Source organism: Aphelocoma coerulescens, chromosome 7, assembly GCF_041296385.1.
Source record: "Aphelocoma coerulescens isolate FSJ_1873_10779 chromosome 7, UR_Acoe_1.0, whole genome shotgun sequence".
Lineage (NCBI taxonomy): Eukaryota > Metazoa > Chordata > Aves > Passeriformes > Corvidae > Aphelocoma > Aphelocoma coerulescens.
In genome coordinates, this window is record NC_091021.1 from 23,742,501 (window position 1) to 23,768,926 (window position 26,426).

The window sequence follows — 26,426 nt, forward strand, 5'->3', positions numbered from 1 at the left end:
CCCCTGCCACTGCCTGCCTGCCTGTGCTGATCCCTGTCCCACAGTGCCCAGCTCCAGAGGCTCTGAACAGCAGTGTCTGGCTCCAGCTGCAGAGTTGTGTTAGCTCCCAATAGGAGTATTCTGGGGCCAGGGATTAACTTTCCCTGCTTACTGCTAATGCTCTGGCTGTGCCGCCTCGGCTGGCCTCTGCTGCCCTTCCCCTCAGCAATGCTTGGCTGCTTAACCCAGACAGTGTGCCCTGCTCTCCCCATGCCCCAGCAGGACCCCTCCCTGCAGACAGGGACACAGCCACACCTCCGCAAGAACATACTTTACTTCAAACACAAGGCAACATCAGTGCCAAGAGCAGTGGCAGAGTGGGCATTGGGGCCCTCTGCCTCCCTCCAGCACAGCACCGGATCCGGCCCGCAGCTCTGCCCCGGGCAGGAGTAACCTTTTTGGGACACAGAGCTGCAGGACAGCAACTCCCATCCCCAGGAGGGGTCCCACAACATCCTCTTCTGCCACCCCCAGGGAAGGTAGCAGTTGGCAAGGGACCCATGTTTAGCAGCAGATCACATATCCACAGCTCAGGGACACAGACCAAGGCCCAGGCAGCAGCATCCAGGGCGCAGAACACTCCAAATCCAACACACCTCCGTCACAGAGCAGCAGCTCTCCCCCAGGGCATCAATCCCCTTTGCAACAGGTCTGCACGGCAGCAGGGATTAGGGCAGCTGCTTTTCCCCTGGCTCAGCTTCAGGATGCGTCACCAATGGAATGGGATGGGCTCAGATCTGCGTGGTGTCCTGTCCTGCTGGTGCTGGCTGCAGCCCCTCCAGCTGGTGGAGGATTTCATTTATGCTGGGTCTCTCCTGGGGATTCACTGTCATCATGGAGAATAGCAGGCGCTGCAAGGCAGCCGAGTACCTGAGAAAAAGACAGTGAGGGGAGGACCCATGTGGTGCACAGGACAGGGGGCCACCCAGGGAGCCTCCCCAGCCCCTCACCTGGTTGTGGAAGGCAACGTGAGGGGGTTCTGAACCGCCAGAGCTACACTGTCACCCTTCTGGAAGATGGCATCATAGGGGCCCTCTCCAAACATCATGCAGTACAGCACACAGCCTAGGGACTGGAGCGTGGTGGTGTCAGTGCAGCCCTGCACTGTGGGACGGGGGGACAAGAGGGCTGGATCCTTACCCAGATATCCGTACGCTCATCTATGATACACTGGCTCGGCACTGTGAAGAGCTCGGGGGCACGGTAGGAGATGGTGCAGCGCTGGGCAGCCCAGTCCTACAGAGAGGAGGATAGGGATGAAAGGATTGGAGCAGGGACAGGCTGGTAGGGTGATGTCCCTGGCCACCCACCTGCACAGCCATGGCCTCCCGAGAGCTGTTGACTTCGATGCGAGCTTGGTTCATGGAGCCCAGGTCCATCAGCACAGGCTGGTCATCCTCATCCAGCAGCACATTGGTGGGCTTGAGGTCCCTGTGGGGATGGACATCACCGAATGCCCACTGGGGTCCCTGCCAATCCCCCCAGCCAGTGCTGCCACCCCTCACCTGTGTGCATAGCCCTTGCTGTGGATGGCTTGCAGCCCACGGCAGATCCCATGGAGGATGAGGAGGATCCGCTGCTCTGGCATGAAGGTCCCTTTCTCTCGCAGTGCTTCCACCTCTCTCCAGAGGGTCCCACCCTGGCAAACACAAGTAGCTGGTCACCACTGCTGCTCCCAGGGTAGTGGGGCAGCCAGGAAAGCCCCCCTCACCTTCACATAGGGCAGGAGAAGCCAGGCTTCGTGCTTGGCACCCTTCTCCACCATGCAGTGGGCCACCAGGCGCAGGATGTTGGGGTGGTCGAAGAGGCCGTGCATCTCCACCTCATGCAGGGCAGCCTGGCGGTCTTCCTTGTCATGGCACAGGATGCGCTTCAGGGCGTAGAAGCGCCCATCCCGCAGCCCCTCCACCAGGTCCACATAGCTGAAGCCCCTGCAAGGAGTCAAGAATGGCATGGACTGCGGGCTGTGACATCCGTGTTGGGGCCTTGTGCCCACTCTCATTTATGAGCAGCCAGGGGAAGGGGACAGAGGGCAGCATGAATCCCCCAGGTATGCACATCCCCCCACCTTTCAGGCACCTGCCAGGAACCCAAAGCATCCCCTCTCTGTATGAAAAACCTCACTAGCCCAAGCATCCCCACTCCCATGGCTCCAAGAAACCACTTCTGGAAATGACGAACCTCTATCCCTGTCACTCAGCACGAGAATCACCTGCCATGCACACCTATGCTGAAGCATCATCCCTCACCAAACCCAAGTACTTCCCCAAGCCCCAACGTGACCTGAGCTTAAGCATCTCCCCACCTGCCCGAGCATCCCTTGTGCCTGAGCGTCACCCCCATGCTCAAGCATGTCCTCATGCACAACCACCCCCCATACCTAAGCATCTCCCCATGCCTGAGCATCAGCCCAATGCCAAATCATCTCCCATGCACAAGCACCCCCGTGTCCAAGCACGCCCCCCACACCCATCACTTCCACTGCACAAGCACCCCCAGGCCCGCGCACCTCCCATGCCCGAGCATCCCCCATACACAAGCACATCCGTGCCCGAGCATCCCCCGCACGCCCGAGCACGCCCTCGGGCCGAGGATCCCCCTTGCCCGAGCATCCCTCCCGGAGCACGGGGAAAGCCCCGCCCGAGTGCCCCGCGCCCCAGCCCGCCGCGCACCCCTCTGCCAGGCGGTGGAGCAGGAGGTACCGCGCTCCCCCCAGGCTGACGGTGCCCCGGGAGCAGACGCACAGCGTCTGCCCCATCGCCCGTCCGCGTCATCTCCCGCCGCCGCGCGTCACCCGCCGCGTCACCGTCCCCGTCACCCGACGGGCGGGGCGCCACCGCCTCCCGCTGCCCGGTTCCGCCGCGGCCGGCGTTGCGGCATCCCTCCTCCTTGCAGCGGACTCGTCCTGTCCTCCCTCAGGCACCTCCCGACACCCCTGCCACCAGCTCTGTTACCAGCTCTAGCCCTCGGCCCGGGGACGTTTTACTTCCCCTCCTTCAGCAGCAGCAGCCCTCCGATCAGAGCTGCAGCCGAGCTTTCCATCACCACCTCTCTGATGGAACAAGCGGGCTGAGCTCAATGGAAGGGTTCTGCCTGATGGTGACACTTTTATGAGGCTCTTCGCCCCCTCACTTTGATCGTCACTCACCACCGCGCTGAGGGATGTGCCCGCGGCCGGAGCTGGCTCGGGCGGCGTTGTGCCGCCTGCATCCCCTCCTGGGGGTCTTTGCGGGGGCTGACGTGCGGCGGGCCAGACGTTGGGGGTCGGAGCCGCCCACCCCTTTGCCGTGGTCCCGCCCCAGCTGTTCCAGCTGCCTGCACTTGGGACCGGGAGAAGGAAGCGCCGGGCGCTGGCCAGGAGCCTTCTCGGATCACGTGGTGGTGGTGTCCACGTCCAACTTCGTCCCCCATCCCGGGCCTGCCGAGCACCCGGCGAGGATGGCGCTGCCGGCCCTCGCCCTGCTGCTGGCAGCGGGGCTCCTGCATACGCAGGTTAGCAAACAAGGGTGGAAAGTTTGGGAGAAGCGCATAGGACTGAGGTGGGAAGGATCCGGTGGGACGCCTCCGGAATCTGCCTTACTTGCCGATCGGTCTCCCTGCTCTTCATGCTATGGCTCCCTCCTGCAGCAGCCCATGTCCCGCCCCAATGTCCCGCTTGCGTTCCCAGAGCTTGCATGCCCTCGCAACACCCACCCCAGCAGCACCCGTCCCCCCAGATGCCACCAGCTCAGCCTCCGGCTCTTTGATTAGCGGGGAAGAGCCATCACCAGAGGTTGCCCGGCTCATCCCTCCTGCTCCTGTCCCAGAAGGACAGTTCGGTACCCACTTTGGGGGTGGGCTCCTCCAAGAACCAGCCCCATCAGTGCCTGTCCTAAGAAGCCCTGTGGGAGGGGGCAGTTGGGCTTGGGGAGGTTCTGCAGCCCTCCAGCTCTGCCCCTCTCCTGCAGGCCTCCCCTTCGGCACGCTCCTTCCAGCTGGATTACGAACACAACTGCTTCCGCAAGGACGGTGCCCCTTTCCGCTACATCTCGGGCAGCATCCACTATGCCCGCGTCCCGCGCCCTGCCTGGAGGGACCGGCTGCTCAAGATGTACATGAGCGGGCTCAACGCTGTGCAGGTGTAAGCCATGGCACAACCCTGACGGGGCACAGCCCACAGCTACCACGGGGCTTCTGGGATCAGTAGGAACAGAGACAAGGGTGTTGTCTGACCACAGGGAGCAAGGACCAACACTTGCACTTGGCTGTGACCCCCAGGTCACCCCTGCCAGACACAAGCATGAGTGTGTGCTACTTCCAGTTCAACCTGAGTTGCCAGACTCAGTTCAGTCTGCAAGCCAGTTCCCAGAAACAGAGGGACCAGCTGGTGGGATGGTTCCTTGTCGTGCTGGGGTGCCCTTAGGTCTGCATGCTGATCTCCCCTCTCATCCCAGCTACGTCCCCTGGAACTACCACGAGATGCTGCCAGGAGTTTATGACTTCACTGGGAACCGGGATGTGGAAGCCTTCCTGGACCTGACAGCTGAGCTGGGACTTCTGGTGATCCTGCGGCCAGGGCCCTACATCTGTGCAGAGTGGGACATGGTGAGCCGCAGCCCTCAGCCTGGCACAGAGGCGTGACGGGTGGTCTGCGAAGGGCACAGCAGGGTTGGCCCTTCTGGCTGTCACGCTGACTTCAGTGCCGTGCCTGCCGTGCCCAGGCTGCTGCCCCACAGGCCGCATGCCTTGCTGGTGCCAAGCACTAGCACTGCACCGGCTGATTTCAGCTCTGTGTGGGCCCAGGCTGCTGCGCAGTTTCTCTGCCTCCCTCTCTGCCATGTGTGTCTCTCCAGGGTGGCCTGCCTGCCTGGCTGCTGTGGAAACCAGACATCACCCTGCGTACTTCTGACCCTGGTGAGGCTCAGCACAGGGCTCTGGCCATCATGTCCTTACAGCCTGGTGCCAGTCCTGGCATCCTCTCCACACACCTGCCAGCTCCTCATGTGAGGTCTTTCCCATCATCTTCTCCATTTTTTGGGAGCCCCATAGTTTGTAGTCCACCTCCACTTCCCCATCTTTCTTGACCCTGCCCCATCTGCTCTGTCTTCCATCTGCAGGCTGGCTGCAGTGGATGCTGGGGTGGATGCTGCAGCCAGGCTGAGCTACCCTCTGTCCCCCCAGCCTACCTGGCAGCTGTGGACTCCTGGCTCCATATCCTGCTGCCCAAGATCAAGCCACACCTGTACCAGCACGGGGGGAATATCATCAGTGTGCAGGTAAGGTGCTGTGAGGCCCAGTCCCCTGCCCTGCTCTGGGTCTTCTTTGGATGTGCCCCAAAAGCCACCTGTATCCTGTACACAATGACTTTACCCAGAAAAGCTGATATATCCCTCCCAACTTCTGGACCTGGATCTAAATCCAAGGTCTGAGAATCTTAGGTACCTGCCATCACCCCAGTTGTGGTTTGAGGGACACTGACAGAGCTGGAGCTCATGGTGGGACTGGAAGATTATGCTCAGGACCCACCTGGGTGTTGTCAGGACATCTGATGATGTCCAGAGGAGAGGGGGGAGCTGGCTGCTCACCCCAGTGGGCAGTGGGACCTGTCTGCAACCCTCCCATGTGCACACTGGATACCAGCCCCTGCCCTGCTTGCAGGTGGAGAATGAATATGGGAGCTACTATGCCTGTGACCATGGATACCTACAGCATCTGCTGGGCTCCTTTCGGGCCCTGCTGGGGAGCGAGGTGCTGCTCTTCACCACCGACAGCACACAGGCGGAGGAGCTGCGCTGTGGCACCCTGCAGGGGCTCTATGCCACTGTCGACTTTGGGCCAGGTACCCCTATGGGGGGGGGGAGGAGGAGGAGGAGAGAGGTTGTGGGTTCCTTCTCTGTCCTGCTCAAACCTCCCTCTCTCCGCCTCCACAGGATCCAATGTGACAGAGGCATTTGGTGCCCAGCGCCGCATGGAACCGAAGGGGCCCCTGGTGAGCTTGGCTTGGACGCTGTGGAGGGAATGACCTGTGATGGCTTTGGGGAGGCAGAGGCACTGGGCAGCAAGGCAAAGAGGGTGCAGGGAGCAGGGAGGACGTGCCTGACATCCAGCTCCAGGCAGGTGACAGTCCCTTTCTCCTCCAGGTCAACTCTGAGTACTACACAGGTTGGCTGGACTACTGGGGCGAGGCACATGCCAGCACCAGTGCAGCGTGGGTGGCCCGGGGGCTGGAGGACATGCTGCAGCTGGGAGCCAGCGTCAACATGCAAGTAGTCAGCTGGCAGAGGGCACAGCCAGCAGGGGAGTGGGCATCACCTCTTGCCTTCTTCCCATGGGGATCAGGCCAGCAGGGCCTGTGGGTGCAGGAGGGAAGGGGAAGTGCCTGTTTAGCCCCTGCGGGATCTGTAGGGGTGCTGACTGGGCTCTCTGGGGTGTATCATAGGTACATGTTCCATGGAGGGACAAACTTTGCCTACTGGAGCGGTGAGTAGAGCCTTGCCCTAGGGAGAGAGGGGCACACTGCAGGGCTGGGGGGCTTTCCTTGACCATTCCTGAGAAGCCTAATTCAGGCTCTTGTTCTGTCCCATGGGGCAGGCTGACACATAGCCAAGGGCCCTTGAACCCAAACTTGTCCTCTCCTGGGGCCTCCTTTTGTCCCTGTGCAGGGGCTCACGGTTCTGGGTCATGCCCCTCTCCATTGCACTGCAGCCAGCCTGGGGCTAGGTTCCACGCCCTGGGCTGTGCCAGAGCCCCTTCCTCCGGCTCACATCACTTCCTTGGCCAGGTGCTGACTACAAGGACCGGTACAAACCAGTGACTACTAGCTATGACTACGATGCCCCCCTGTCAGAGGCAGGAGACCCCACTGAGAAGCTGTTTGCCATTCGCATGGTCATCAGCAAGGTAACGAACCTGGCAGGAAGAAGGAGACAGTACTGGACACTGCTGCTTGTGCCAGGACAGTAGGGGCTACCAGCAAGGGACATCTCCCTGCTTGCCCTGGGGGGCAGCTGACAGTCTGCTGTTCAGTTCCAGCCCCTGCCAGTTGGTCCAATGCCACCTGCCACCCCCAAGTATGCCTATGGCTGGGTGGCCCTGCGGAAGGTGAGTGCCTGTCCCAAAGGCTGTACTGCCCCAGCATAGCACTGCTCAACTGGCCAGCACCCATCCCTCTCTTGGCAGTACGCTGGCCTCCTGGATGTCTTGGATGCGCTGTGCCCCTCCGGGCCCATCCTGAGCCGGTTCCCTCTCCCCTTTGAGGCCCTAAAGCAGGTGAGAGGCTGGGCGTAGTGGGAGACACTTGATGAGATGCTCCTGTCTGCCTGGCCCTGGGTCTGGGGCAGAGGAGCAGAGCTCACTTCCAGCCCCACTTCCCTTCCTGTGCCACTGCGCTGTGTCCTGCAGGCCCATGGCTTTGTGGTGTACCATACACAGCTGCCCTGGGATGTCCCGGACCCAGCCATGCTGGCTGCTCCTCCCCACAGCATCTGTGACCGTGGCTATGTAATGCTGCAGAAGGTGAGGCTGTGGGAGCACAACAGTCCCTGGGACAGTGCTTCCGAGGGCTGTGGGACCTGCTGGCGGTGGGGCTGTGCCATGCCAGGGTCTTGGAGACAGCCAGGGTGCTAACAACCACACTGAGCCTTTTTGGGGTGGCTTTCGGGCCCAAATTTGCTCCCTTTGGGGGCAGAGAGCAGCCCTAGCTCTGGTGGGGCTGGCAGCAGGGTGCTATGTGCCTGCTGGTAGTGTTGGGGGTGGTGGGATCTGAACATGGGCCAGCAGCACTGACCTTGTGGCTTTAGGAGTACCAGGGAACGCTGGAGCGGGACGGGCAGACAACACTGCATGTAACGGGCAGGGCAGGGGACACCCTGGACATACTCCTGGAGAACATGGGCAGGATCAGCTTCGGGGCCAACACCAGTGACTTTAAGGTAAGGGGAGAGGGCCCTGAGGCTCCAGAGGGGATGGCCTGGCAACCCATGTAACCAAACACCCCTTCTACTGCCACCTGCTACAGAGTCCAGCCTTGGTGGGGCCACTCCCAGTCCTGCTCCCTGGTCCTCCTTTCATCTCAAACCTCCAGGACAGGGCTCAGAGACTGACACCCCTCTCCCATTTATGCTGCCACAGCTGCCAGGCCCCTTTGCTCCTTAAGAGGGGATCCCATCCCACCTTTACTGCTGCAAGGGGAACATGCCCTGGGGTTGCCAAGTGTCCTGACTGTGGAAGGTGCTGCTGCTTCATTTTCCCTCCTGTTCCATCTCAGGGCTTGCTGGGAAACCTGTCATTGAACTCCAGGCCTCTCAGCAACTGGCTGATCTATCCCCTGGCCATAGACACTGCAGTCCAACAGGGCTGGCCCCATGCTGCCCTGCCAGAATCAAGCAGTGGGGGCAGAGTGGGGCCAGCCTTCTATACTGGGACCTTTGAGACACCTGGCATTGCCTGGGACACCTTTGTGAAGTTCCCAGGTTGGAGCAAGGTAAGGCAGTGCATAACTGGGAAAGGGGATAAGGGTGGACCAGGACACAGCTCAGTCCTACCTCCATCATCTTCCAGGGACTGCTGTGGATAAATGGCTTCAACTTGGGCCGGTACTGGACCCGTCGTGGGCCGCAGCAGACCCTCTTTGTGCCTGGCTCGGTGCTGCACGTGGGCCGCCCCAACAATATTACAGTGCTGGAGCTGGAAGGGGCACCTCCCACTCCTCTCTTGCTCTTCCTTGACCGACCCCTTTTCAACAGGACACTCGGCCCCAGCACCTCAGCCAGAGAGTAAACACTGCTGGGCACTGAACTCGCCTCTCACTGGGGCTGTGGAGATGGCAGGGGGATGATGAAGCACAGGGGTTAAGGAAAGTGGCACAGGTCCTGGAACAGACATGCAGAGCTCCTGCCCTCCTCTGGGGACAGGCAGGGCCTGTGCTAATGAGTAAGGGATGCAGGACTGAGCTTGATTTGCATATCAATGCCACACTCATCCCAAATAGTTCCAGTGCTCATGCTGACTCCCCCCCCATGTCCAGGGGGTCAAGGCACCTCTTTATTGACAATGTAGGCAGAGGAAGTAGTGACTAACATGACAGGGCTGAGATGCTGATTGCAGCCAGGAGAGGAGAGGTAAAAGCACAGCCTCGAGGGTGTCCGCAGGCAGGGTCTGTATGTGTCAGGATCTGTCCTTCCGCCTACAGACAGCAACCTACAAGGTAGCCATGAGAAAAGCTGGCAGCAGGACCCCCGGCTGGAGCCAGGCCACCAAACAGTCCTGGCCCCTCACACTAGCACATGGAGACCTCTCAGTTGTTAACTTTGCCAGTCACCACCCAGTGATATTCTTGCCCAGAGCCTTGCCAGAGGTGCCCTGGAGAGTGACATGGCCAGCGAAGTCCCTCTGACCCTCACTATTCCACAAGCTCTCCCTTGCTGCACAGGCAGTGCTCAGCCATGTCCCCACCACACTGATCCTTGGCAAGTGGCAGCAGTCTCCAGCATTATGTGTGGCCAGCCTGGGCCCGGCGGTGGGTTTGCAGGCAGGCCGTGGAACAGAAGGAGAAGTCGAGGTAGTGGAAAGGGATCCGTCCCAGCAGGGACTCTCCGCAATGCCAGCAGCGGCTGCAGGAAAGAGAAGAGCTGGCCCTGAGCAAAGGCGACACTTGCAAAAGAGTTAGAAGAGTAAAGGAGTCCCTGCCTGGGCTGTGACACAAGACACCAGCAGCACGAGGGAGCTGGGGCTCCTCTGGTCTCACAGGGCTGGTGTGCTCACCCAGTGGCCTGGCCAGGACACGCTCCCTGGAGGAGATGCTGAATGGGAACGTGGTGTGAGGTACTTGGAGCCAGAATGAACATGGAGGGACTTGGCCCCATAAAGGTTTTAAAGCCCCTGTCCAGATAAGCACAGGGAGTGCTGGCTGTGGGGTGGCAGAGGAAAGTGAACAGGGACACAGGAGTGGCTGGGGCGTTGGCTTGCTGCAGACCTGGCTGCAAGTGGACCAAGTCATCCTTAGCAAAATATTTCAGAGGAGCAGGGCAAGAAAGGGAGGAAACTTTTACACAAGCACTACTTGAAATTGAGTGGACAGGAATAGCTTTAGACTGGAAATGAGAATTGGAGTGAGAAGGGCATGGAACAGCTGTGATGACACGGGAGAATTTGTCTTCAGAGCCATGCTGCTGGGATGGTTACCTGATGTTGGCAAGACTTGTGCCGGTGTCCTGCAGCTGTGCAGCCAACCTCCGCTCAGCAGCCAGTGCCCTCTGGGGAGCAGAGACAGCTCAGCCCCACAGCCCCTGGGAGCTGCTGTGCCCAGAGCCCACTGCATCAACACTGCCATAGCAGGGCTGGATCCCTTTCCCAATCCTTACCTTCTCCCTGTCAGACAGGGCTGCAAACTGCTGTTTCTCTTTCTGCTCCTGCTCCCAGCGCTGCCGCTCCTCCCGCTGTGCTTGCTCCCGTTGCTTCCGCTGGGCTTTCTGTGCCCGCTTCTTCTCCAGCTTCTTGGCCTCCATCTCCTGTGTCAGGGGCCCTGGCACCTGAGGGCAGAGGGCAGGCAGCATCTCCCATTGAGCCTGGGGCAATGGCAGGAGTGGGAGAGGAGAGCTCTGGGGTCTCCCTGCTGGTGAGGGCAGAGGGCAGGTGCCCACCTTGGCACGGCTGTAGTCATACTTGTCTGGATGGTCCACCATGAACTTGCGGAAGGCGTTGCGGGTCAGTCTGTCAGCAGACGCGCAGTACGGGGTCTTCTCCTGCCTGTCCCTGTGAGACAAGGGAGACCAGCTCACTCACACTGCTATCTTAGTGTCTGCATCCCCCTGGGCTGTGAGCCCAGAGACTCCCCAGAGATGGGCAGTGTGTACTGCAGGGCATGATATCACAGCCAAGGAGGGGAAAGTTCCTTATTCCTATACCAGAATCCTCCAAATCCTCTCCTTCTTGCCTCTAAAGGCCTCTGCATGGGGCTTTTGTCTCATCCTGGCCCTTGGAACTGCCTACCAAGAAACTTGTGTGCACTTTGAGGCACTGCCCACCTGGTGCCATGCCAGACCAGGCTGGCAGAGAGAAGGGTGGTTCAGCTATTACATCTCCCATAAAAACCCCAGATGTCCTGGGTTGTAGAGACCAATCCTGGCTGTCCCAGGACAAGGGTGGCACCAGTTTCCTGTGGCTGAGACAGGAGTGAGTTGCTGGACTCCCAGAGCAGGGGCTGTGAACCACTGGGCACCCTGCAGCCGTACCTGAGGGCAGGGTCCGCCCCTGCCTCCAGCAGCAGACACACAGCCTCAGCCTTGCCTGCCCGTGCTGCCACGTGAAGCAGGGTGCAGCCGTGCTCATCCACAGGCTGGTTCAGCAGGGCGTGGGCCATATCCAGAGATGGTGCCATCTTCCCATCCTCGCTGTCCCCTGGCAGGCCCCTGTTCTCTGGCACACCCAAGAGGTGCCGCAGTGTCCGCACATCCCCTGTCTTGCAGGCAGTGAACAGAGCATCGCAGAGCTGGGTCTGAGGGTCTCCTATGAGAGAAGAACAAGAGAGGAGTCTGATGGGCAGACTGGGCAGAGCAGTGCTCTGGTCTGACTAGGGAACACACACAATGCATCATCTCACTAGCTGGATTTGGGTACTGCAGGATCTTCAGCACATTCAGAGTCTGTGGCAATGTGCTATGGCATTGCTAGGCACTGTTGGCAGCAGCCAAGTCCTCTCCTGAGGTAAGACCCACTCCAATCCCCCCAACACACTTGGCTTAGCCAGGTGCTGCCTGGCCTCCCTGGCTCAGAGCTATGGCTCCAAACACACAACTTACTCTAAGGCACATGGCTGCACTAAAGACTTCTCACACCCAGCTGGTCTGGGCACCTGCATGACATGCTCTTCACCCCCCTGAAAAGCCACCAGTACATGGGGCAGGCATCCAGCATTGCAGCTCCCGACCCTGCTTACCTCCATTGCTCCAGGGAAGCAGCCCAGCCTCAGCCTCCCCCTGCAGCTCTGTCACTGGCTCCAGGCCAGGCTGCCCACACTGGTGTCCAGTCTCTTCAGCACAAGGCCCTGCACAGGCAACACGTGAGGAAGAGGATCAGGACCAGCCTGCATCCCAGCCATGGCCTTCCTACACTGCCCCTGCCAGTTCTTCCCCCTCACCTTTCTCCACCTTCTTGTTCCTCTTCTTCCTCCTTTTGCGGTTTCGCTTAGGCATCACTTCAAACTCCCGGAGGTCCAAGGTCCCCAGTGTCACTTCCACAGTTTCCAGTTCCCCTGCAGGGCTTTCCTCCTCCTCTTCCTCTTCCTCCGGGGCTGAGGGGGGTGATAAGACTGGGGCTAAGGCCCCACACACACAGAAAAAGTCACTCAGGGCTCTCAGCCAAGAACACCCTGTCTTTCTCCTGTCCAGCCACACTCTGAAAATCCTCTCTGGGCCACATATCTGCCCCATGCCATAACGTGGGACCCCTCCTGCTTGCTCAGTCATGTCTCCCTCCATGGTTCAACTCACCAGTTGTGTCCTCCTGCAGCGAATCCACCTCTGGTTTCCGCTGCCTCTTCTGCCAGACCTTACGGGGGGACCCAGTGATGTCTTCCAGTGGTGTGTCCTTACCTGGGCAGCAAGGGTGCTCCCGTCATTGCCTGGGGACAGGGAGCACCCCATATCTCCAGGGGCAGAAGGCTGAAGAGCTAGCACCTCCACCCCATAGGGTAGCATCCCCTAATGCACAAGGGACCGTGCCACCCCACGTGCCCTGACCCACAGGCACAAGGGCTGGTCCAACTCACCATATACCTGCAGGCTGGCCAGCATGGTGTGGACTCGCAGCACCTCTCGCAGGGTGGCCCTGCGGGTGCTGAGGGGGATGTGGCAGATGCGAGGGTCCCCTCGGGTGAGGGCTGGGTTCCTGCCGCTGAAAAGCAGCGCACGGTTGTGACGAGGGGCACGGAGGAAGATGCGCTGAGCTTCATTCAGGTGCTGTGCCCAGGCTGCCAGGAGGTCCTGAATATCCTGGGAAGAAAGAAGAAGCTTAATGGGATCCTGAGCACATTATGTGGGCTAAACATAGTTCTGGAGCAGGGACAAATCCAGGACAGAGTGGCCTCAGTTCGGCCCTGCCCCTTTTCCAGAGCCCACCGCCCCTGCCATGTGCTCCAGCAGCAGTGTGGTACCGCCTGACAGAGCCAGCCAGGATCGCTCTCCCTGCCAAGATCCCAGCGCTGTGGTGCCTCCTCACCTTGAGCAGCGCAGCCTCGTTGTAGCGGCGCAGGGAGGCCCCAGCCGATCTGGGTGCTGACCCTGGGCTCTGGGCATCCCGAACGCCCTGGGCTGTGCCCCGCCGTGCTCGCACCGTGTAGCGGTGGAAGGTCTTGTGCTCCTGTACCTGTGGGCTACGGAGAGGGGCAGGCATGGGCAACAGAGCTTAGTGTGCGTGGGATTAACATGCAAAAGTAGCTCCAGCTGACTGTGCCCAGAGGGGCAATCCCGCCGTCCCCCTGTACTCACCCCCGGAACACTGCTCCTGCGAAGTGCCCGCCACCCATCATCAGCACAACCCAGCACGTGCTTGCACTGAGGCTCTGCAGCGATGCTGTCAGCTCCACCGTGTCCTCAATGCCATCCTGATACACAGACACCCTTGCTAGCACCCATGGCATTTCCTCCTTACCTCTTGCTGCCCCCAGGACAGACACAAGCCCCTCTGCTTGTGTTTCTGGGAGTACCCCAGAGCCAAAAAACAGGCCACCAACAAGTCTGGGGCTCTGACCCGGCACCAGAGTCCACCCTTCCTATCACAGGAGGCAGGCGATTGTCAGAGAGACATCTACACCCCAGTGCCACCAACCTTTTCTGGGGTCCCTCTCCCAAAAAGCTGGGCTGTGACTTGCCTTCCCAGTGACCAGCACGCAGCGGTATGCAGAGATGAGCTGGCCCTTTGCATTGCGGAGCAGCACCTTGTGGGAGCGGGGAACCTGGTGGGTCCAGGGGCTGTCACTGGCAGAGGGAAGCAACTCTGACTCACTGCTCACATCAGAGCTATCTGAGTCGGATCCTGAGATGCTGGAAACATCACCTGCAAGGAAAAAAAAAAAGATGCAGTGAAACAGAGCAGAGATCAATGAACAGCTTCCCAAAAACTCTGCAGGTGACTTCAAGGGCACTTGCGGAGTGCCCACAACCCCAGAAATATTCTGTCAAATAACCCTATATATCACAAAGGGGCTGTGGCCTGGGAAGATAGGAGTTTGGGGCTCTGGATCCCCAGGTATGCTTATGCAGGGGCTCAGTTAAAACACCCCCTTCTCCCTATAACGAATCATAACGGATCAGGAACAGTTCTGGACCCTGAGAAGACCCCACACAGACAGAATAAAGGGAGCCTGTGTTAGCAGACACTTCATCCCTGCACAGAAGAGCCCCAGTGAAGTCACTGACAGCCCCTGGGCTCCAATGCAGACAGCCCAGTTCCTCACCTGTGCGGGTTTTCTCCTCAAACACTTCGGCAGGCAGCGTGCGGTGCCCCAGGAGTCGCTGCTTCAGATTGAAGCGGTGCCAATCAAGACGGTAGTGCTCAGTCTGTGGAGCAAAAATGTATGAGCTGGCAGCGTCTTGGTGGTCCATGAAAGCCATCACCACCAAAGGGCAGGAGGTGAAAGACCCCAAAGGCTAAACTGATGCCAGGATCCTTCAGCGGCCCTGATTCAAAAACGGCACTGTTATTAAGGAGTTACCTGTGAAACAGTTAACCTGAGCAAGTACAGGCCTGTGATGCACTTACCCTTTACTTGCAGTAAATGATACTTTTAATTGATAATATACAAGGTTTGCATGCTAGATCCAATAGGACATGAGCAGTGGGCAAGCAGCCAGCACTGGGCTGCACCATGCTGGGGCTGAGCTTCCACAGCAGGATCCCACCAGTCATGCCAGCCCCACTCCCATTTCACGCTGCCTGCTCAGCCCTGCTTACCTGCTCCTCCCGGCTCCCAAACACCTGCCCGCAGGTCAAGCAACACATCTTCTCTGGCACCTCAGCGACCCCATGGGCCTTCTCCTCACAGCTGGGTGCTGTAGGTTTCTCTGGAAGAACAAGGAAGGGCTGTGCACAGGCAGCCCCACAGGCTGCACTGCAAGGAGCGGAGTCTCCTGGGTCCCTCCTCAGCCTTCCAAAGAAACCTGTGGCTGAAGGAGCTTCGGGGACCCTGGGGTGTCACCGAGAAAAGCCCATTTACCCACCCACCAGGCAGCTCCCATGGCCAAGCTCCGGGGTAATCACCCAAGCTGAGCTGGGGACAGAACACCAAATCTGTGGTGGACACGAGCTCAGCCAAAGAACTTCCTTCCCGCCGTCCCCGCGGAGCCCCACGCACCGTGGCTCCCAGGTGCCAGCTCGGAAACACCCGCATCCGCAGCAAATCCGGTGACAAGGGTCAGCCCGCGCAGGAGTTCAGGGTCCTGAGCGGCCTCGAACACGGACCTGCTCTCCGGCATCGCTACTGCTCCCAGCGGCCGGGACAGTGCCTGAGTAATGGGCCCGTCGGGAACCACACGGCGGTGACCGCCCCGACACCCGCCCCACCGCTCTGCCCCCGTCCGAGCCCTCACTGTGGCCGGAACCCTTCCGCCGCCGCTGCCCCGGGAACCCCGCCCCGCGCCCGGGGCCACTCCCCCCGCGATCCCCCTCCCCCAAGCTGCTGTAGTACCCCACCACAGTCCCAGCTGCTGTACCCCATGGCCCCCGGAGCCGTTCCCCCCGTGCCCACCCCGCCGCTCACACGCCACCGCCGCCGCCCGGCCCGGAAGCGCCGCCCGTCACATCCCGCGCGCCGCCGCCGCGGGTCCCGCCCCCGAGCGCCCATTGGCCGTCCGCGTCCCGCCCCCCGCGCGCCATTGGGCGCCGCGCCTGCCAGTCGCGGGCGGGGCCGAGAGGGCCGGGCCGCGCCGCGCCGGGCCGGGCCGGGCCGGGCCGGTGGCGGCGGCGGCGCGGGGCCCCGCCATGGCCCATTTCGAGACGCAGTACCAGCGCCTGGAGAGCTCCTCCACCGAGTCTCCCCCCGGTGGTGGCGACCTGCTCGTCCACGTCCCCGAGGGCGCCAAGTGTGAGCGACGGCACCAGCACCGGGGGTTGGGGCCTGGCCGGCGGCGGGGTGTGGGAGAGACCGGGGACGCAGGGGAGCGGCTGGACACCGAGGGGAGCCGGGGTGGCGGCTGCGGGGCTGGTTTGGGGCTTCGGACGCCAGGGGCAGCGGGGAAGGGGTAGGTTGTGCCGGTCACAACACCAAGGGTGGGTATGCTGAGGGCCCCTCACCCCGTGTTGCTTCTTCCTTCAGCTCCGTGGCATCACATCGAGAACCTCGACCTTTTCTTCTCTCGCATATCCTTTTGCAGGGCGAGGGTCAGGCGGGTTGTATCCCCCTCCTCCCGGCTTTAAGTCCTGGGAAAACATGGAGCTTGGTGTCACTTGTAGCTTGTGCAGTGTCAGCCCCTTCCTGTAGGACACTACACAGCTCCAGAGGCGTTAACAGAACCCCCACACCTTGGGATGCTGTCACTTGACACAGGGTCCTACAGGTGCTTCTAGGAATTCTTGGGAGAGTGGCGATGGTACAGTTGTAGTTACAGTTAATGCTTTATATTCTTAACAGGATTTTATTGCTAGCATGGCATTTACAATCAGAGTATCACAGGATTTCTGTAGGCAGAATCAGTGTAGTAAAATTTTATAAGTAGCATAGAACAGAATTTCATAGTATCTCTTAGTTTGTGGTTTCTAATAATCTAGACTCTCTACAGATCTGGTAATATCTTAATATATTGTTTGCTGAATCATCATAACGATCATAACATAGACTCAAAAATCACATAAAAGAATGCGAGTCAAGCAGATGACAATGGGGGTGTCCCTGGCACTGCGGGGTCCTGGGTCTCACTGTCTGGCAGCGGCTATGATACAAGTTCCCACTTAGGATTTGTAACTCCCTGATTTTGTGGATAGTGCTCTGGGTGTGCTGTTATTACTTCCCTGTTCTGTGACGGGGTCATCACCTCTGTTGGGTTGGCCGTGTGCCTGGGACCTTCAAGGACAGCACGGAAGAGAGTAATCCTGGTGCCAAGGAATCTTGAGGCCAATAGGAAGCAGAAGGAAGAACCCATTTGATTCTTCTACTTGGTTCACAGGACCTTCAGCACCAGATAAGTGGGGAGAGGGTGACCCACTAACAGATGACGCACTCGGTGACAGAGAAGGGCTGCTTGCTTTATAAAATGGTGTTAGTTATGCTGACTACATTGCTAGGGTCAGGAGCAGGAGCTAGGTGCCACTAAATGCATTTTTGTCTGTCTCTGTCTTGTTCTGCCCTACCATGCCCTGCCCTATCCACCCTTGTGCAGCCTGAGTGCAGGCTGAATTTCTGCTCTGTGCTGGACAGACCCCACTATGGGTGTTGAGTGGAGGAAGAAAAGAGCATGAATGAAGCCAAGTCCTTCTACCCCAGCTGTGCTTTACCTGGGCAGAGTGTTTTTTCCTGCAGTGGGGAACCAACTTGCTGATGAGTAGGGGTGGAAGAGATTTTCTCTTGGTGGTGAAGGGAGACTTGGCTGAGGAGCTGTGGAATACCAGTGGGACAGAAGCCTCTCCATCCTTCATCAGAGCGGAGACTCCATGCTGTTCTCCTTGACTGTAGCTTTCACGTCTATAACCTGCATCAGAAGAATGGCTTCACGTGCATGCTCATTGGAGAGATCTTTGAGCTCATGTAAGTGCAGGTTCCCCTCTGTTGTGGCTGTGACAGCTGCTGGGGAACAGCCAAGGGCACTTGCCAAGCTCTTGCGCTGTGTGGGTGGAAGGGTTCCTTTCATAGTTGTCATCTCCCCTTCGTTAGGATTTTCCATGCCCCAGACCTGCACTTCACTTTGAGAAACCATTTCCTGCTGCCATGGCTGTGGGATTGCATCTCCATGACATATGACCCTGGCTGCTTCATGTTTTGGGATGGAGCAGAAGGGTGATTCCCTCACAACACTCTCTTTTTTCACAGGCAGTTCATCTTTGTGGTGGCATTCACCACCTTTCTTATCAGCTGTGTTGATTATGACATCCTCTTTGCCAACAAAGCATTAAATCACAGCCAGCATCCCAGCGAGCCTGTTAAGGTGACTCTGCCAGATGCTTTCCTGCCTCCAAATGTCTGCAGTGCAAGGTAGGGGCAGGGCATGTTAGCCACTGCTCTTGTTTTCTTAAGTACTCAGGGCTCCTGTCTGGGCCTGTATCCCACTACTTGCCTCTTCTTGCTTGCAGAATCCAGGCAAACAGCTTCCTCATCTGCATCCTGGTGATAGCTGGAGTTTTCTGGATCCACCGACTCGTCAAGTTTATCTACAACATTTGCTGCTACTGGGAGATTCACTCTTTTTACATCAATGCCCTGAAAATCCCCATGGTAAGTCTCTGAGCCAGGGGCTGATGCGGGGCTGCTGAGGGTCATGGGAGGCATTTGCTGGGTGGCTGCAATTTGCCTTTACGCCTCTCCACTTCTCAGTCGAACTGAGCGCTCTTCCCTCTGCTCCATAACCTCATGGCCTCCTTTCAGCCTCTTCTCCAGCAGCCAGATTATTCTGTGTTAACCCCTCTCTGCCCAGTCAGCCTCTCTGCCTGCTGGTGCGTGCTTCTGCCATATGCCACCCAGTATGTGTATTCTTCAGCGGTGGCCTTTTCTGTGATGCCTTCCACAGAGAAGGCATAAGCAAGGATATCCTCATACCTCTCTGGGATGTGGACAACCTCAGCTTCCTTGTTTACTTGGGAGGCTTGGAGCTACTTAGTTGTGAAGGTCACACAGGAGATCAGTGTGTCACAGATGGGGTTTGAGGCTGGCACATACATCCTAGTCCAGAGTCCTTGCTCTAATGGATAGCTTGAAAAGGCATCCTTTTCACATGATGTGCGCATCCTTTGAAGGGAGAAAGTGTCTTGAGAAAGATGGGGTGAGCCAAGAGGCTTGGTTTGTCGCCAGTTTTTCCATGGGCTCCCTCTGGGACACTGTTTAAGTCCCTTCCCTGTTTGTTTCTCCCTACTGACTCCAAATGGCAGCTCTGGGAGGACCCATGCAAGCCTGGACCTGTGTTTGTGCCTCCAGGGAAGCTGGTGCATGAGTGGCTGGGAAACAGTCATCTGTGCTAATCTAGGGGATAAAGGGCACCAGGGCAAGGTGTGGGGTTTGCCTGCTGCAGGCTGAAGCGGTGCCAGAAGGTGCCTCATGTCCTGGTGTTGCACGGACTTTGTCAGCACCCCAGGTGCGTGCTGGGACCTGCTACTTTGGTGGGCTCAGCCTGGCTTCTGTCCCTAGATGCTTCTTGCCCCTAATCTTGCTGCTTGTCCCCTTCCAGTCCACCCTGCCCTACTACACCTGGCAGGAGGTGCAGGCTCGCATTGTGCAGATCCAGAAGGAGCACCAGATCTGCATCCACAAGAAGGAGCTGACAGAGCTGGACATCTATCACCGCATCCTTCGTTTCAAGAACTACATGGTGGCCATGGTGAACAAGTCACTGCTACCCATCCGCTTCCGCCTGCCCCTGCTAGGAGACACCGTCTTCTACACGCGTGGGCTCAAGTACAACTTTGAGCTCATCTTCTTCTGGGGTCCCGGCTCCCTCTTTGAGAACGAGTGGAGCTTGAAGGCCGAATACAAGCGGGCCGGGAACCGCCTGGAGCTGGCTGAGAAGCTCAGTACTCGCATCCTCTGGATTGGCATTGCTAACTTCCTCCTCTGTCCCCTCATCCTCATCTGGCAGATCCTTTATGCTTTCTTCAGCTACACAGAGATCCTGAAGCGGGAGCCAGGCAGCCTGGGTGCCCGCTGCTGGTCTCTCTATGGCCGCTGTTACCTCCGTCACTTCAACGAGCTGGATCACGAACTGCACTCACGCCTCAGCAAGGGGTACAAGCCAGCTTCCAAGTACATGAACTGCTTTATCTCCCCGCTTCTCACCATCGTGGCCAAGAACGTGGCCTTCTTTGCTGGCTCCATCCTGGCTGTGCTCATCGCTCTCACCATCTATGATGAGGATGTGCTTGCGGTTGAGCACGTCCTGACCACGGTCACCCTGCTCGGGGTGGGCATCACGGTGTGCAGGTGAGGTGGGTCTGTGCTGCCCCTGTGCTCCTGGCAGCGCTGTAGGGAGCAGTGGGGCTGGCAGCAATCCATGTAAACATGCTCTTGGCTTGCAAATGGATGTGAATCTGCGTGAGTGAGGGACATGGCTGGGGAGAGGTTGGACTGGGCTGGAGAAAGGGGGTAGAAGTGATCCTGGCTGCAGTGGTTGTATGATATGAGGGCCTGGGCTGGTCGGAAGGTTACAGGTGGAGCTGTGATATGGGCCAGTCAGCCTGCCCTCCCATGGTGACATCTCCCAGGAACTGAGGTGTAATGCTGTGGTGTTTCCCTGTCCTGTCCTGCAGGTCCTTCATCCCTGACCAGCACCTGGTCTTTTGCCCAGAGCAGCTGCTGCGAGTCATCCTGGCACACATCCACTACATGCCTGACCACTGGCAGGGCAATGCCCACCGCTACGAGACCAGGGATGAGTTTGCCCAGCTCTTCCAGTACAAAGCGGTGAGCTTGGCTTAACTGGGGAGCTGGGGACTCGCCCCCATCCCTGCAGGAGGGAGAAGCTGCTGGAGAGCTCAACAGCTCCTGGGCTTGTAGAGGAACAAGGCAGCATCCTCAGAGATACCCTGCCCCAGAAGATGGAGGGCCACATCTAGGGGCTGCCTTTGGGATTGTGGGTTTTTTGACCCTCAAGCTTGTGCTGAACCCATTTTTTCTGTGCTCAGGTCTTCATCCTGGAAGAGCTTCTAAGTCCCATCATTACCCCCTTGATCCTCATCATCTGCCTGCGGCCCAAGTCCTTGGACATTGTTGACTTCTTCCGTAACTTCACCGTGGAGGTGGTGGGCGTGGGTGACACCTGCTCCTTTGCCCAGATGGATGTGCGCCAGCACGGCCACCCAGCGGTAGGTCCTGGGTTGCCCACTGGCATGTCTGGTCCTTTAGACCCATGAGAGGCCCTAACTTACCACTCCTGGCAGCTCACAGCCCAGCCACCCACCTCTTGGTAGGGTGTCTGGATTTGGCAACACAGGTCACCAGCTCCAGAAGGCTCTTGTGGCCCAGCTGTGATTATTGACCAGATGCTTCGGGAATCAGGCTGTGTCATTTCTTGGATGTCATCGCATGTTTTCACAGCCAAGGGTTCTGTGTCCTCAGGAGAGTGGAATGGGGATATTTGGACATTTAGAAAGTGTGACCACTAAGAAACTGACCTGCTTATGCTCAGGAGAGAAGCAGCCTAGAGGAAATGGGAATCATTTTCCATTATGCAAAATCTACGATGGAGGGAAAAGGGGTTAATTTTTTTTGTGTACCTGGGAATTTGGGTTACTTGTCTAGGGAAAGACTTCCTAGTGACACAGTCGTGAACGAGGAAGGAGGTGAACTCATTGTGGCAGGAAGCTTTTAAGAAGGAATGTTCTGCTGTGAGCTGGAGAGTGCAAGATAAGGCATTCAGCTCTGTATTTTGTGACTGTTCCCAGCTCCCCAGTTCCCTTGCAGCAATTCATGCTCTGGGATGGAGGTGGAACACACTGTGCTTGTTGCTTCTTCCCCAGGCTGAGAGGGCTGAATGAGCATGGGGACTTTCAGTGTAGCACTTGCTACATAGGGAGCCATGGGTTTGATTGGGCTGGGTGTTGCATGCTTTGCCCAGACTGCTTGCAAGATTCCCAGGGCTGGCAGGGTTGTCAAGCAGATCCTGTCTCTCATTACCTGTCTGTTGTCCACAGTGGATGTCAGCAGGAAAGACGGAGGCCTCCATTTACCAGCAGGCCGAGGATGGCAAGACGGAGCTATCCCTCATGCACTTTGCTATCACCAACCCCAAGTGGCAGCCACCCCGTGAGAGCACAGCCTTCATCGGCTTCCTGAAGGAGCGGGTGCACCGGGACAGCAGCGTGGCACTGGCTCAGCAGGCTGTGCTCCCTGAAAATGCCCTCTTCAGCTCCATCCAGTCCCTGCAGTCGGAGTCAGAGGTGCCCAGGCTCAGGGCATGTGGGTTGTTCTTGGGGTGCTTGCTAGATGCTGGCAAATTCATTGTCAGGCCCTCCGGGCAATTTTGCCTTTGTCTGGGATGTATCTGGGGATGCAAATGTGATAGATCAGCACTATCTGGGACACTTCTGGGTTTCTAGAGAAGGTAACAGCTTGTCCTAGAGCCCTGTGAGTTGGGAGAGGGGCCAAGATAGCCCAGCTCTGTGTTTCTGGTGGGATCAGTCCTCCAGCTCTGCACAAGACAGTGACTCTTTCCCTTTCAACTCTGCAGCCTCACAGTCTGATTGCCAATGTGATAGCGGGCTCCTCAGCGCTGGGCTTCCACATGAGCCGGGATGGACAGGCTTCCCGCCATCTCTCGGAAGTGGCCTCAGCTCTGCGTTCCTTCTCCCCACTCCAGTCTGCCCAGCAGGCTTCCAGTGGCTTCCAGGCATCGGGAAGGGATGGAGAGGGAGCCCAGCCTCGTGGCACCAGTGCCATGACAGCCTCTGGGTAAGCTGCTGGCTGGAGAAGGGCAGCCAGACACCTTGCACATTCCTTTACCCTTTGTGCAAATAGCATCCTGTTGTCCTAGATGCATGGTGGCATTTATCTTGGACAGCAAGGGACATTCACAAGCAGAGTAAGACCCAGGATTAGGTTCTAGGTGCCAGGTGCTAAGGCTGGCCCCAAAGGATAGGGTAAGGGTTCTGTTGTTCTCCTGTAGGTACCACAGTGGTGAGAGACCCCCATGTAGGGAAGAGGCAGTGCCATAGCAGGGCTGGTCACCTTGTGTAGTTGGGGAGATGCTGCAGAGAGCCTCTTCTTACCCAGTTCAGGAGCTGATCTCAGTGAGCCTGACATTAGAGTGGAGAGGGGCTGGGCAGTGTGGGGGCCCCTGGGCAGCAAACACTACTGGTGTGTTCCATGGCAGTGCTGATGCAAGGACTGTGAGTTCGGGGAGCAGCGCCTGGGAGGGTCAACTACAGAGCATGATCCTGTCGGAGTACGCCTCCACTGAAATGAGTCTTCATGCACTCTACATGCACGAGGTGAGCAACCCAGAGCTGGGCTGGCCAGAGGGGCACGGAGCAAGGCAGGCAGGGACTGCCCTGTCTGTTGTGATGAGAAAACCAGTGTGTATGCAGTGCTGCAGAGAGGGTGTGTTTGGGCATCTGGTGTCTCCCACACAGCTGAGTCACTCATGTTTTGGCCTGCAGTTGCACAAGCAGCATGCCCAGCTGGAGCCCGAGCGGCATACTTGGCATCGAAGAGAGAGTGATGAGAGTGGGGAGAGCGCCCATGAAGAGCTGGACGCTCAGCGGGGTGGCCCCGTCCCCATTCCCCGTTCTGCCAGCTACCCCTTCTCCTCACCTCGGCAGCCTGCCGAGGAGACGGCCACACTGCAGACTGGTTTCCAGCGGCGATACGGTGGCATCACAGGTACAGGAGCCAGGGCAGAGGTCTGAGTTCAAGTCAGAGCTCTGTAACCGATGCCCTTTATGGACTGGCATGAGCAGCCTGCCTGCTGCGTGACACTGGCAGTCCCCCAAGTAGCTAATCTAACATCTTGCCTCTCTTGCAGACCCAGGCACAGTGCACAGAGCCCCATCACACTTCTCCCGCCTCCCTCTGGGAGGCTGGGCTGAGGACGGGCAGTCAGCGAGGCACCCAGAGCCCGTGCCAGAGGAGAGCTCAGAGGACGAGCTTCCGCCACAGATCCACAAGGTAAGGGTGATGGCTATGGCCGAGAGTGGCAAGGTGTGCTCTGATGCCAGGTTGGGGTGCTGGCAGGTGGTCTCAGTAGGTGCCACATTCTCTCTGTCTTGCAGGTATAGCCTGGTAGACTGGGGATCTCATGGGGCTTGCAGATTGGGAGCCACCTGGGCAGCAAGATGTGGCATCAGCTTGTTTCTTCTCCGGTCCTGAGTGGACATTTTGTTGCCATCAATTGCCTAAGAGACAAAACTGCCAGGCCGGCGGCTTTGCTGTGGCACCTTGTGTCCAGCCATGTGTCAAGTCAATGCCACTCTGACTTGTGGGGTGAATGCGTGTGTGAGTACATAACCTGTGTCCATGTTCACATCTGTGTTGTCCATGTCGGAGGATCTCTGCAGAGCCTGTAGAAGCTGACATGACTAGCAGTGAGGAGCTGCTAGTGGGCTGACTTGGAGGTGGCAGCAGCAGCTGCTCTTCAAAGGGATGTGAGATGGCATCGGCTCCATCGAGATGTGCACCCGAAGCTGGGACCTGCCACCAAAATGAGGGCAGGAGTTGCTGAGGGTGGTCTAGCTCAGCCTGTAGTGCCACACTGCCCTGCCTGCAGCCCTGAGGAGGTGCCTAGGACCACGTGAGTCCTCCCAGAGAAGACCAGTGTTGCGCCCTTCAGCCCAAGCAGGACAACAGGGGGGCAGTCACCCAACACTCTGCCCTAGCACCCTGCAGAGGGATGGGCCCTGGTGGCTGCTGCTGGTATGAGTACAGGTGGGATACAGAGCTGGTGGGAACAGCTCTGGCTCGATCCAGGGATGCTGCAGCTCTTCCCTGACTCATGACAGCTGGCCCATTCCCTGCATGCAAGGAAAGGTCATTGGGGTGACACCTCTGTGCCGGGGCAGCAGCATCCTCCCTATGTGTGGCACCCATGGGATGTGGGCTACTAGTGGGCCCTCCTGCAGTGCCAAAGAGACCCCAGTGTGGAGCAGCCCGGCATCTTCCAGGAGTGCTCACAGCCCCCTCAGAGCCCACCCTGAAGGGTGTGTTGGTTCCTTTTCCCCAGGCCCAGAAAAGGCCTTCTTCCCCATGCTCAGGTGCTGTTGTATTGGGTCTGTCCTCCTGATGCAGCTGTTCCTGTGGAACTGGGCCTTTCCTCTTCCCAGGCAAAGGCTTTGGTTCATCTCAAATCTTCACCCAGAGGTTCCCAGCTCCTCCTTTCCTCCTGAAACCTTCCTTTTGCTTGCGATATGGTTTCAGCTGCTGTGGAGACCGTACACCATGCAGCTGTGTCATGCCTGGCAGAGCAAGGAGGGGCATCCTGAACCCAGAAGGGAGAGGCACACCTCAGCCCAGCCTTGGGATGGTGGTGGGGAATCAGGATCCCAGCTGTGCAGTGTGACCTCAGACAAGAACATCCCACCATCCTTCTGTTCTCCCTCTCTTCTCTTTGCAGCTTCCGGGGGCTTGCATCCCAGCTAACTCCTGCCCACGACTTGCTTTCCATTCTCCTTGCCTCTGGCAGGGGCATCTTGCTTTTGCCATGCCCTCTGCGGCCACTGCACATCCTCCTCTGCTGTCCCTCTTCTCTCTCTCTCGCCTCTGCCATCTCTCTTCTCCTGCCAGGGTTATTGCCCTCTGCCCTTTGAGCCTGGGATGGCTCCACGCCACCTGCTGCCAGCACTTCTACACCCGGGTAGCCTGGGCATGAGCAGGGCTAAGGGGGCTTGCACAGGAGCAAGCTCTTTGGGGGGGGTTGCAGGCTCCCTGTTGCCATGGGGAGGGCTGGGCAGGGCTGGAGCTACCACTGCTCTGGGGTCTGTATGAGATGAAACTGTGCTAAAGCAGAGCTCAGGGTAGGGATCAGCTCCTGAGTGCTGGGGTCAGGGCTCTGTGGACCTGGGTGCTGCTGGGGTCCTTCCACGAAGTGGCTGCATCTGCTCCACAGCAGCTTCAGCTTGGGGCTGTCATGGCTTGATAAAAGGAAGCTGAAAGCACATCTCCCAGGAACACAGATTTTCCAGTGGCTTCTCTTGGCACCCAGGCTGCTGCCTCTTCTCTCTGGGCCTAGGGGACACTGTGTCTGGGCTTCCTAATGGAGTCGCTGCTGGTCTGTACAGCTGAACGGCTGGAGGCAGTGCCCTGGGGCAGGGGGAAACTCTGGATCTTTCCCTGGGCTGGCAGGAGGGAGAGGCCAGGCACAGCAGGCCCAAGTCTTTGCCGCATGTTTTGCTTGTGTCGTCAGTGTCCCATGTGCATGGCGAGCCACTCTTCCTCATCTCCTCCTGAGATGCGCAGGCACGGGGGTCCTGGGTATTGTACCCCCGTGCCCTTGCTGTACAGCTGTATAGCCGTCTAATAAAGATGGGGTGTATCATCCCTGCCTGTGTTCGAGTCTCCCTTCGCTCTGTGGTACCGTGCAGCCCACCTTGGCCCGGCCTGCGATGGCAGCAGAAGGCTGTGAGGAGCTTGCCGGCTGCTCCGGCGGCACTGGGAGCTCCAAGGAGCGTAGTCCCAGCCACGGGAGGAGGCAGGGGCTATATTTATCCTCACTGCCGTGAGGGCAGTACCCCGTCCTGCCTGACCTCTGGCGGGAGGCCCCACAGGGGCTCAAGGGGCTATCGCGGCA

The 26,426-nt window shown here is 58.5% G+C and overlaps 3 protein-coding genes across 7 annotated transcripts; 2 read left to right on the forward strand and 1 right to left on the reverse strand.

Annotated features, from left to right (window-relative positions):
• Positions 1-295: 295 nt before the first annotated feature.
• LOC138113061 (serine/threonine-protein kinase 16-like) lies at positions 296-15,565 on the reverse strand. 2 transcript variants are annotated; one of them, XM_069020881.1, is made up of 20 exons: positions 15,368-15,565; positions 14,968-15,077; positions 14,471-14,573; positions 13,886-14,070; positions 13,503-13,618; positions 13,234-13,387; positions 12,785-13,007; positions 12,507-12,608; positions 12,155-12,331; positions 11,954-12,061; positions 11,250-11,523; positions 10,659-10,770; positions 10,380-10,547; positions 10,201-10,271; positions 1,751-1,970; positions 1,545-1,678; positions 1,350-1,470; positions 1,180-1,275; positions 990-1,111; positions 296-909 (listed from the first exon to the last, which is right to left on the reverse strand). In XM_069020881.1, exons 1-20 carry the CDS (start codon positions 15,486-15,488, stop codon positions 771-773), a joined length of 2,856 nt encoding a protein of 951 aa, XP_068876982.1. In that variant the 5' UTR covers positions 15,489-15,565; the 3' UTR covers positions 296-770. The 2 variants fall into 2 exon arrangements, with proteins under 2 accessions (XP_068876982.1, XP_068876981.1); XM_069020880.1 differs by lacking the exons at positions 10,201-10,271; positions 10,380-10,547; positions 10,659-10,770; ... (9 more) ...; positions 14,968-15,077; positions 15,368-15,565 and adding an exon at positions 2,712-2,819.
• On the forward strand, positions 2,897-8,814 carry GLB1L (galactosidase beta 1 like). Of its 4 annotated transcripts, XM_069020876.1 has the most exons (16): positions 2,897-3,531; positions 3,987-4,159; positions 4,473-4,623; positions 4,872-4,932; positions 5,200-5,294; positions 5,677-5,857; positions 5,949-6,007; positions 6,159-6,280; positions 6,458-6,498; positions 6,800-6,918; positions 7,045-7,119; positions 7,198-7,287; positions 7,420-7,533; positions 7,818-7,949; positions 8,285-8,500; positions 8,578-8,814. In XM_069020876.1, exons 1-16 carry the CDS (start codon positions 3,202-3,204, stop codon positions 8,794-8,796), a joined length of 2,178 nt encoding a protein of 725 aa, XP_068876977.1. In that variant the 5' UTR covers positions 2,897-3,201; the 3' UTR covers positions 8,797-8,814. The 4 variants fall into 4 exon arrangements, with proteins under 4 accessions (XP_068876977.1, XP_068876976.1, XP_068876978.1 ...); XM_069020875.1 differs by having other exon boundaries at positions 6,159-6,498; XM_069020877.1 differs by lacking the exon at positions 7,420-7,533.
• A 373-nt stretch (positions 15,566-15,938) lies between the features above and the next one.
• Positions 15,939-26,176, forward strand: ATG9A (autophagy related 9A). The gene is made up of 14 exons (XM_069020883.1): positions 15,939-16,096; positions 16,328-16,370; positions 17,687-17,752; positions 18,035-18,196; positions 18,295-18,436; positions 19,383-20,131; positions 20,458-20,611; positions 20,833-21,012; positions 21,841-22,086; positions 22,377-22,597; positions 23,019-23,136; positions 23,305-23,527; positions 23,670-23,812; positions 23,917-26,176. The coding sequence occupies exons 1-14, from the start codon at positions 15,994-15,996 to the stop codon at positions 23,920-23,922; spliced, it is 2,556 nt and encodes an 851-aa protein (XP_068876984.1). The 5' UTR covers positions 15,939-15,993; the 3' UTR covers positions 23,923-26,176.
• Positions 26,177-26,426: the final 250 nt, after the last annotated feature.

Excerpts from the sequence above, each read along its gene's own strand:
- GLB1L (XM_069020875.1), top strand. The coding sequence starts at position 3,202 with ATGTGCCCGCGGCCGGAGCTGGCTCGGGCGGCGTTGTGCCGCCTGCAT. Across the intron at positions 7,950-8,284 it reads CCAACACCAGTGACTTTAAG|GGCTTGCTGGGAAACCTGTC; the intron begins GTAAGGGGAGAG and ends GTTCCATCTCAG. Across the intron at positions 8,501-8,577 it reads AGTTCCCAGGTTGGAGCAAG|GGACTGCTGTGGATAAATGG; the intron begins GTAAGGCAGTGC and ends ATCATCTTCCAG.
- LOC138113061 (XM_069020881.1), bottom strand. The coding sequence starts at position 15,488 with ATGCCGGAGAGCAGGTCCGTGTTCGAGGCCGCTCAGGACCCTGAACTC. Across the intron at positions 14,574-14,967 it reads TTGGGAGCCGGGAGGAGCAG|ACTGAGCACTACCGTCTTGA; the intron begins GTAAGCAGGGCT and ends TTTGCTCCACAG. Across the intron at positions 10,272-10,379 it reads CCCTGTCTGACAGGGAGAAG|AGGGCACTGGCTGCTGAGCG; the intron begins GTAAGGATTGGG and ends TCTGCTCCCCAG.
- ATG9A (XM_069020883.1), top strand. The coding sequence starts at position 15,994 with ATGGCCCATTTCGAGACGCAGTACCAGCGCCTGGAGAGCTCCTCCACC. Across the intron at positions 16,371-17,686 it reads CTCGACCTTTTCTTCTCTCG|CGTCTATAACCTGCATCAGA; the intron begins CATATCCTTTTG and ends CTGTAGCTTTCA. Across the intron at positions 20,132-20,457 it reads GTGGGCATCACGGTGTGCAG|GTCCTTCATCCCTGACCAGC; the intron begins GTGAGGTGGGTC and ends CCTGTCCTGCAG.